We start from the raw sequence: 10,635 nt of genomic DNA, 5'->3' as shown, positions 1-10,635 counted from the left end.
GACATGGGCTGGGCTCTCCTCACAGGCTGCCTGCAGTTTGTGTCTCTCCTCAAGGCTTTTGAGATCCCTGCCCGCCAAAAGCACCTGTGAGATGTGTGAGGAAACATCGTTCCTTAAGCGGAGGATCTCAGTCCTGAAGTTTATTGTCACTGCTCTGTGAGGTTTGTTTTAAAATTGAGTTTTTCCAGCCTTTCTACAATCAGTTTAAGTACTTGGCTTTGTATTCTCTTGTTTATAATAGTACAGAAGTATGGGGAGTCATATGGATCTTTTTTCCTGTATTTAGGAATAATTTAATTTGAGCTAACCCCATAGGGTTTGGTCGATTTTTGTCCTAACTTGCTTTTTAGATTCAAGAAGACATTCAGAAGCTTAAAATGGAAAAAAACAACTTGAAAGGAAATGCAGAAGCTGTGGATATTTGTGACCTCAGAAAAGCAACTGACAGGCCTGAACTTGGGCTGAGAGTAAGTAAAATAGAGCAGATCCAGACAATTATTCTGTTTTTTAAGTCTGTGTTAATAATTCACTTGGGCCACTTATTTGTTGTGTTACAAGATCCCTTTCCAATCAGCAACTGATGAGATTATTCAGACATTACAGTTCAGAATGATGGCTCCCTTTTTTTGGGTCATCAGAATTAACTGATCTTGATCAGCCAAAATCAGATTTTTAGTCCGACAGAGGCACAAAGTTTATCAACTTTTCAGTCAACTTTTCATTAGGCAACCAAAACCTGGTTGCCTAATGAACCAAGTTAAATAAAATTATCATCCTTTATATCTTTGTAATAGGCTAAACATATTTTTTCCCTCTAACAGAAACAAGCTGAGAATTATTCCAGTGTTATAGATGGCCAAGAGTTAACTCTTTCTTCAGCTGGTAATAAAGAAGTAAATTCCAAAGAGCCCTCTAAGTGGTAAGTGAAACCACTTACCACTTAGTGAAAAATAAGATGTTTTATTGCAGGAAGACACAAAAACTGAGGTGACGTAATCATGTAAAACAAATGGGAGTATTGCCCTAGAAAAAGTTAGTTTAGTCATTTTCTATTTTGATTTTAAGTTAAAAAAATATACAAGTGTAAATGCAATTCTAAGTGGGTTCAGCAGTGCTGTGCTAACTTGTGTGTTTTTACTTTTGCTAGATGCAAGTTTAAATAAAAATACAGTCATTTGGATGGAAGTGGGTGAAAGCAGAGTGGGTTTAGCAGGTGAAATCCAAGCAGTTTTTAGGAAGCTCACTGCCTGTTTCTGTCCCCAGCAGGAATCCTGATCTTGGAGCCTGTGAGCAGCAGCTGGTCCTGCCCCGGGTGCAGCCCCTGGCTGTGCAGAGGAGCAGCAGAGCAGCCCCACAGGTGTGACACCACAGCCTGATCCTGCTGCACATCCACGGGTGTCCTGTGCATCCCATAATGCTCTGACTGCCGTGGAGTCAGGCTTTGACATCAAGGTTTGATGTCAGGGTTTGAGAGCACCCCATGATGAAAGTGTTAAAAACCCTCAGCAGAAGCTGAGACAGGAGCCCTCTCCCAGCCCAGGGTAACATTTAGGTTGGGGAAGATCCCAGTGTCATCCATGCAGGGTGGAATTGGCCCTTCCCACCCACCCAAGCTGACAAAGCCACTTTTATCAGGTGGATTTTTATTAATAATTCCAGTCCTTGTTATCCTGTGTGGCACCTTCCCCTCTCTATTGATCATTTCCCTGGCAGCTGAGTGAGGAGTTTGCACTGGGAACCATCTCCTGCTTTAATTGAAAGGTGCTCAATTCCCCCAATTCTGGTTTTTAATGGCACCAGCAGTTTCCTCCCTGCATAACGGTGTGTTATGGTAATAAAATAAATACCACAAAAGCACTGATGAGGTGAAAATTGAACTTTCTGTCTCTGTGCAGCCATGTGGCTAAAAGAGTAATTGGCTTGGATAATAACTTGTGTTCTTACAACCCCAAATCTAAATGAGCATCTCATTGATACATCTGCTTGTAATTACCATCAGAAGAAGAGAGAATATATAGTGCAGATAAATAAATTAAAGCATTTTTACAGTTTTCACAAAGTAACACAGTTCTTCAATACTTCAAGTACACATCTAATGATTCTTGAACTTTTTATGGCATATTTTATTTCTAAAAATTGGAATTTTTCTGGATTTATTTTTACATTTATACAAAAGAATATGCACCAAAATATTTTTAACTTAAGAAACTTCTACTGCCATAAAAACATAGGGCATCCCTCTGGGGTTTATGGTATGCTTTAGGTGTTTCTTATAACAAGAAGAAACTTTTGAAGTCTTTTTCTGCCCATTGGGATTTAAATCATCATTATTTTTATTAGCAGATTAGTTGAGCTCATTCCATGCAGATCACAGAGTGCATTAAGAACTATATTTTAATTCTGATTACTGTCAGGGGTTTTTAATTCCTCATTTACTAATGGTCAGGTTCTGTGCCTGCATTGATGTGTCCATTTGGATAGTAGTTCTACTCCTTATAAAGTTTTCCATTTAAACAAAGGCACTTTGCTGTTTGCCCAGTTGTGTGGAGTCAAAAAATATCAATTTTTATAATTATTTTGCAAATTTACAAAATAATTATATATATATATATATTATATATATATAATATATATATTTATAATATATATATTATAAAATTTGCAAATTTGTTAGCCAGTTTCTACTTCTACACACTTCAGCTCCAGTGTAGTTATTTCAGGACTATCCCTATTCTATATTTCAGCAGCAGGTGGAAATGGATTTTAAAATTATGCTTGACCCAGAGAACATGGAGAATAAAACTGGTTTAAAACTTCCCAATGATGAGACCAGGCTGCCACTTATAGCTAAGAAAAAATCTGCTCCTGTAAGTAACTTTTATTATTTTATGGGTTTGTTGTATGCATTGCTTTACACTATTACGGTTAATATTTAGTAGTCCTAAATAAAATATTCACAATAAAGTAATTTCCTCATAATTTCCTGCTTTTTGACATGGGTATTTAAAGATCAAAATATTTTGAGTGGTGATACTGGGGAAAAGAAATCTGACATGTAACAGGTTTATGTCCCAAGATCCCAATCCAGCAAAAATAGGGATATGCATGGGATGTGCATGGTCAGGAATGTCAGGAAAATCAGGCAGAGATCAGCTGGAGCTTGGGGACTTCTGCATGTGACCCAAAGGTGCAGCAAGAATTAAAAGCCCATTTCTCTCCCTGCTCTGGGAGTGTTCAAATTGTGCAAGGTGAAGTTTTGATTTTCCCAAATTTCCCTCCTGCAACTGCAAATTTCAGTTGTGCTGCCAGTTCTGCAATTGTTCTGCAGCAGTTGAATGTAAAGATGATATTTTTAGCAAAGAATGCTTTAAAAAAAAACCCAAGAAAGAGTGGGCACAGCCATCCCTCCAAAGAATCAATTATGTTCACAAATTTAGCACAGCACTCTGGTCCACACAGCCAATAGTCTCACTTGGGGATGCTCTCCTAAAATTTAATTTATGTGACAGAAGCATCCTGCAGCAAGCCCAGTGCTCTAGGAGAGATTCTGGGTGTTTGGTTTTAAACAACACAAAGAGAATCTGTGAATGGCACAGTTGTGAGCTGCCACTTGTAAAAAAATGATTTTTGGAAAGCTGTTGCCCAGACTTGAGAGGTGATTTGTCTAACCCTGTGATAATAGAGTTAATTAGAAAAAAGCATCATGGCTAATAGGTTTTTAGAAGCACTCTAAAACACTCACAGAGAGGAATATGATCTGACTGCAGAGAGCCATGTGTTTTAGCGCTCTCCCTGAAACATGCACTGAGCACAGAGAACTTCTGGGGGATTTAAACTGCAAGCATTTAATGTGAATTGTGAATTGCTCAGGCTCCCAGACAGATATTTACAGTTACTGAGAAGCTGACAGCTTAAAAACCAAGCAGGTATTTCCTCTCTAATTTATTCCCTTCAAAATTTTAGGGCACAATGTGTGGTTTGGGATGTTCTGCCTTCTCTGGCTGTAAAATTTTTGCAGTTGCTATTTGCTAGATGTGTTTGTTGTTAAAGGGAGCGCTTAAGGGAGGGATTTTATGTGATCTGTATGATTATGCAGATGATTATTAGCGGTAAGGCCAATGAATCTGGTGCGGTTTCAGGTGCGCAATTTGGGTTAATTTGGGTAAATTTCCACTAAAGCGGCTGCGGAAGGGGCGGCCGGCAGGGGGCGCTGTCCGTACGCGCACGTCCCTGCGCTGTCCGCGGGGTCAGCGAGCGGCTCCCCAAAAAACCCCAAAAATCACCCGCACCCGAGCAAATTCCAATTAAATTCCAGATTTAATTGCTTGTCTCGCGCCATTCAGGGGTTTCCAGCGAGGGCTGAGCGGCTGAAAGAGTTGTGAGGTTGGAAAGTCGGGGTTGGAGGTGACCTGAGGGGTCAAGCACAAATCTACCCGGACTTTTTATTATCCTGCCATTCCACTAGTTGGAAAAATTATTAGTCAGGGTTTCATTGTTTCACCAAAAATGATGTCTTTTCTTGCTCTTTTGGTATTATGAAGTTGCTGATGCTGGGTTTTATCATAGAAACTAAGAACAATTAACTGTTGCCCTTTTGGACCTTTTTGGGTCTAATAACAATGCTTCATCCTCTGCCAAGTTCTGTAGTTATTTTAAAATGAGGGCTATAATTCTCTTTGAAACACACACTGGGCATCACTTTTTTTTTGCTGCTTATATCTGAATGAGAGATGTAAAATGATGAGTGGATAATTATTAAATATGTATACTTCCCATGGAGTATCCAGCCAAAGGAAAAGTAATCTGAATTGCAGCAAAAATAATTCTGATGCACTGCTGCAATGTAGAAAAGATTCACAGCTCTACCTTCTGTTTTCATAGGGCTGCTGTTCTGTTACAGAATTATACTGGCACTTTTGGGTCCTTGTTTTCTTATAAATGTATATTATACTGTAAACTTAGGAACCTTTTCATTTATTCATGAGGTAGAATTTAATATGGTGATGATTTCTAGCCTTTATGAGTTGCATCTTATCTAGTGTGGCTCTAATGGTGATGGCAATGATTCTGGGGCTTTTTTTAAGCTCCCTTGTTTGAGCACAACCATTCTAATCATATCTTCAATTATTCATTCTTTATTCAGCATTTGCATGCTGCTAATCATTAACTCTTATCCCTGAAAGTGTATTTATTTTCAAAATTATAAAGCAAAGCAGGGAAATTCCTTTCATTTCGAGTGACTGGAGGAAGATGCAGAAGAAATCCAGGTTTTTTGGTGGCCCAGAGCTGATTGTGTTTTAAAGCCAGGCATGTGGCTCTAATTACAGCCAAAGCAGAGTTTGGCAGTGGTGGCAGGATGAGACTTAAACAAATTGATGTCACACTGCAGTAAATCAAAAGAAGCTCCTTGCATTTGTATTGGGGTGTGTGATCATAACAAGCAGCACGGTGATTGAATAAAATCCTCTTGTCACTAAAAATAAAAAGGAAATAATTGCTGGGAGAGAGTTAAGGTAACAGATGAGTGCAGTCAGCATCCTCTCAACCTGGAAATGGGAGTGTGAAGGTCACCCCATCTCTCCTGACAAACACAGAACGTTTTGTTGGTAAACAAATTAATCTTTTGAAAGGTCACCATTTGTTTGAAGTTTTTATCCAGTTCTTGTCATGTGGAATTGGAGCTGGAGTGTGATTTTGCCAGGCAGGGGTGCAGGCAGAGCTGCTGAGGCTGTTTGTGTGCAGCCCAGCATTCTGTGCCTGCTTGGGATGCCATGGGCTGCTGCTCACAGCTGGACAGGGAGGGAGCTCACCCTGAATCCCAAGCAGGGATTGATCCCACAAATCCTGGCCCTCTGCCCACCAGGAAAGCATCCTGTGCTTCAAGGCAGCAATTATCTGCCTCACTCCCTTCTGTGCTGTTTGACCGAGCAGATGTGGGATGCACCAAAGTTCTCCCTTCATTCTCTGTCCCACCTGTTAGGGAGGAGTTCTGATGGATCTGGGTTTCTGGGAGAGCTGGAGAGCTCAGGAAAGGGGCAAAGCTCAATTTTTTCCAAATTGATCGTTCAGAGCCATCTCTGGCTACTTTTAAGAGCTTAGAGAAGGTAAAGATCTTTAACACAAGATCTGTTGTTAAAGATTCAATTCCAGATTTTTCCAGTTGAACTTACCCTCTCCAAGCCCTTTCCTGACAGGCTCCTGAACATCCTGAAAAGTGACCTTAGTTCCATTGGATTTATTTTGCTGTGCTTCCTCTTTCCCTTTATAGGGGTGAGTGTTGTGTCTATCAAATCCTGACAGAAATTTCTTAACAGCAAATGTGACAGTTTGGAGAAGATTCATTTATCATTCCACCTATCTGTTATATCCCTTTTTTCCCATCACTATCAAACCCTCAGATTTTCTGATATTTATTTACCACATCCCATCTCTCTGTTCCTGGTACACAATACTCCTCTTTCCTCTGTATTTAATACCAATCTCTGTTTTTTTACTGGAAGAAAAAATACTTACAAAGATATTTACCAAAAAACCACAAAAAAAAAAATGTTCTAGTTAAATATTGCTAGGTAAAAAGAAAACAAATAGAGAACTAATCAGAAAAATCCCTGTGGTGTTCCAACAAGTGCCCTATTTAAAATGAAGCAAGAAGAAAGAAATTTTAGAGAGGTTTATCCACAGGAGAAAAACACTTTAGAAAGGGTAATAGAATTGTTTTCCTTGTGTCCCAGGTTAATTACACTCAGAAGCACTTGAAATGAAAAAATAGTTTTTTAGCACACTCCAAGCATATTTTAAGGCAAGTCAGCCTTGGTCTGCCCTGCAATTTAAGAGCTCCCTTCCAGCCCTGCAAAACTGAATTTTAGAAGTGCTCATGATGAAGCAGTGATGTTAAAACTAAAACCTTTCTCTTGCAGTACTTAATATTATATTTGAGGTCTTATTATGGTTGTGTTGGTGTAATTTTAGTGGCAGTAACTCCCAGAATGGCAGCAGCTGGGCAGTTTTGCTCTGGTGTCTCCCTGAGGTCTCCAGGAGGGAGCAGAGCAGCGCTCAGGGTGCTGGGGGTGAAGGGGTGGGCTGGGATTTTCATGGGGAGCTGCTCTGGATCAGCTCCCTGTGCTCCTGTCCTGGGCAGTGCCAGTGAGAGATTAAATTCAATTCCATTTCTGTTCCATCAGCCCTTGTTCTAACACCACACCTGCCATGGACTTTATAGAAATTAATGGGTGCAGCACAAAAGAATTAAATATCTGTCTCCAATTAAAAAAAAAAATCAAAACCCCCAAGCCTCCAGGCTGCTTTTGAACTCACACACTGCACCTGAACTGCTTTTCCTTGCAGCTTATTCCATCTCTATGAACACAATGAAAACAAATACATTTCATGTGCTGTTTATCATAACAAAACCTCATAACTGGGATTTCAATTAGGATAAAACTGACCAGGAGTTAAATCAGTGCTGCCCTACTGCTGCACCAGCAACAGTCTGGAAGAGGAATCACTGTTTAATTCAATTTCTTACATTTTTATGTATTTTTGCTGTGGCCTCACCAGACTGCTGGGTTGAGGGTGAGCAGGAAAATGTGGTTTATGATTTCCTTTTCTCAGTATCACTGACATGGCAGCAGACATGAAGTTAACCTTTGTTCCATGGTTATTGCTGTTTTCTTGGAACACCAGGACATGAGGATTCATCCATCCCTTAAAACAGAATGCTCCAGGATGGCCATAACTGAAATGAGGCCTGGGATTGATCTGAAAGGTTCTCTGTGATGATAAAAAGTGCAGATTTTCTCTCCCTCATCTCTTGTGGGCAGCACTGTTAGACAAACTGGGAGGAAAGATTGGAATAGTTAATTTGGATCTGTCTCATTTCCCTCCTGAGAGTTCCTTCTCTTTTTAGAAAGTTGCTGGGTGCTGTTATTCAATAATTAGGACACAACAGTGCTCCAAGATCCCAGTCCTGGCTTGGATTGCACTAAAAGCTTGATGATCACTCATTAAAAGCTAATATTTTAAAGTATTTTTTTCTCCTTCTGCTTCCTTACCTGTTGTATGCATTTTATCTTTTTTAACACCATTCTGTCAAGAAACACTGCTCAGTTTTAAGGAGAGTAGTGTAAATACAAACTTCCTGAGATCCCTTCATTAAATAGTACACAAGGCATCAATTAAATTTAATTAACTTTATTTTCAATGACTGAAGCAACAACAGCAGACAATACTGTAGCATGTTCACAAGTAATAAAAGGAGTGGTGCACTGTTAATTCTTAATGAAACAGTCACAGCAGAAATTCTGTTTATTATTTATTGCTGCAGGAGAATGTGTAAATGTGTAAATCCCAGATTTCCCTGTGTCACAGGAGGTTCTGTCTCTCCCAGGTGTGCAGCCAGAGGACAGGGAAGGATCCCACAGCCCCCAGCCCCTGGGCTTTGCCTGCCTTCCTCTCCCTGGGCTCTCCCTTACCCCTGCTAGAGGAGGACTCCCCAAAAGGTGAGTCCCAGAGGTCCTGGGTGCTGCTGCTTCCAGCAGATGTTTGGGAATGGAACTTCCTGCCCCCTCCAGGCTTCCAAGAATTGTGATTTCAGACATTACAAAGGGTGGGGTGAACTTTAGGGTGTAGGGTGATGGAGGGTGTGCAGTGTGTCCTGTGAGCATCACCCTGAAGAGCTCTGGAACTCACAGGGTTCAACTGAATTGTGAATTGAGGTTCTGGTCTAAATGCCACTCAAGCTATCATGATTAACAGCTGGTTTTTAATTGTCCAGTCTTAACTAGGCTTGCACTGTTTTAGCAATCAGTTTTTAGTGGTAATTGCATGATTATATTGTGCTTTACAAGAGTTGATTCTCATCTATTCTGCATATTAAATTGTATTGTACAAACATAGATATGCAAACATATTTCAGAGTTAGCACCGGTGCAATATCTTACATGTATTTATCAGATTTTATAGGCACAGCTCACCTTCCTTCAAGGTAAAATATTGACTATTTAAGATAGGAATCTTTCAATTAAAGGAAACTGCTGCTTTTGTGGTGTTGATGCAGAACTTGGAATTCTTTCTTCATTGCCAAGAACTCCTTGTCATTCCCAGCTGGAATTGCTCAGGAGTTCCATCTCCTTGTAGGTGCCCTGAGCCCCAGTGGCCAGAGGCTGATCCTCCCAGCAGCACTGGGAGCTCTGCCAGCCCCTCCTGCCGTGCCCAGAGCAGCTCCTGGCCCTCAGTTCCCCAGGCAGCACAGGAAACCAGCTCTGGGTGAGTTCAGAGCCCTGCAAACAACCTTCAGCTGCACCTCCAGCTCCGCTGCCAGGCTTTATCTCCCACTCACCAAATTCTGCAGGGCACAAAGCACAGGGAAATCCTGTCTCCTGCAGCTGGGTAGGAATCAGATTTCTTCATCCCTGGGAGGGTTTGGTTCCTGTTCATTCTGGGCTCCTCCTGTTAGCGCTCAAAAACACACAATCACAGGGGATTATATGTGGTGCTTTTTATTAAGAGCTCTGGGAATCGGGGTATATTCAACCCAAATCTGACTCCGACCACACATCCGAAATGATCATGTTTTATACTCTATCGTTACAGAACTTTCATGTTAATTATTAAACTTATATTGTTCTATTGTATACATAAATGTAGCCCCTCTCTGAATTTCCAACATAGTTTCTCACTATTCTTCTTATGGTTATATAATAATTACATTTAATTACTAAACAATCATCACATCCAACAGTTATATAATTTATGACACTGCTTACGCAGGTGCAGTTGATCTGGGAAAGCACAAAGCCTAACATTTTAGATTCTATCTTTAACTTTTTCCAGGGTTCCACTATCACTCCTACCTGCACCTTTCAAATTTTAAGCACCCAAATCTGAAGCTCTGCTCAGTGTTGGGTGCTGGGAATCATGACTTTGACCAGATGATCAGGCCTCTATTTACCACATGATTAAATTAACAACTGATAATAAGTAGATAAAAACTGCAATCCACGTTTTATTTGTACAGGAGAGATCAGTGTCAGGCTGGACCCTGAGAGCACAGACACCATCACCCTCCCAAAGCCAAAGGAAGCAGTTTATGGCACATATTCCTCTAGTAAAGGGAGCATTCCACCACTCCTATCAAGCAATTCTGTGGTTTCAACAAGAAGATCAAGGCCAGAGTGGAGGTGTCCAGCTCAGCAGTTGCAATCTGAGGTGCACATTCCCCCTCAGACACAGGTAACTGGTGGAAGGGGTCACTCAGTGAGGATAATGAGGGTTTTATTTGTGTTTTTAATACTGTCTTCACCAGGGCTGGTTTAGGGAGGGACTGGAAATCACAGGAGGGTTTGAACCACATCCAGTAAATACTGAAATAAAATAACAAATACTTTGTGTATTCCCAATTTCTGCTCTTTCAAGTCTTCTACCTGAATTTGTCTGTGGTTTTTTTTTTCACAGAATCTTAGAAAATTAGTTTAGAAAGGATGTGAGGAGGTTATCCAGACCTCCAGGCAGAATTACTTGTACCTGTAATATTGCAGACAGCTGTTTCCTAACCTGTTCTGAAAACTTTGGGTGATAGCAACCCCTCAGCCTCCCTGGGCCATCTGTTCCAGTGCTTAACTAACTATCTTTACTGTT

At 40.6% G+C, this 10,635-nt stretch overlaps 1 protein-coding gene across 1 annotated transcript in view; it reads left to right on the top strand.

Annotated features, from left to right (window-relative positions):
- Positions 1-85: 85 nt before the first annotated feature.
- IQCH (IQ motif containing H) overlaps positions 86-10,635 on the top strand; it is a 51,637-nt gene continuing 41,087 nt past the window's right edge. Inside the window, exons 1-8 of the mRNA XM_054272985.1 lie at positions 86-161; positions 351-467; positions 822-919; positions 1,264-1,357; positions 2,745-2,867; positions 8,387-8,498; positions 9,136-9,264; positions 10,016-10,230. Of these exons, the coding sequence (XP_054128960.1) occupies positions 378-467; positions 822-919; positions 1,264-1,357; positions 2,745-2,867; positions 8,387-8,498; positions 9,136-9,264; positions 10,016-10,230 (861 nt within the window). The 5' untranslated portion in view covers positions 86-161; positions 351-377. The remainder of the gene's footprint in view (positions 162-350; positions 468-821; positions 920-1,263; positions 1,358-2,744; positions 2,868-8,386; positions 8,499-9,135; positions 9,265-10,015; positions 10,231-10,635) is intronic.

The sequence above is a fragment of the Melozone crissalis genome, unplaced genomic scaffold (genome assembly GCF_028551555.1).
Source record: "Melozone crissalis strain CALT ecotype California unplaced genomic scaffold, PUWL_Pcris_2 ptg000014l_1, whole genome shotgun sequence".
In the NCBI taxonomy this organism is placed as follows: domain Eukaryota; kingdom Metazoa; phylum Chordata; class Aves; order Passeriformes; family Passerellidae; genus Melozone; species Melozone crissalis.
Note: the sequence above shows the minus strand (reverse complement) of the source record. Positions and strands in the feature narration are given on the sequence as shown.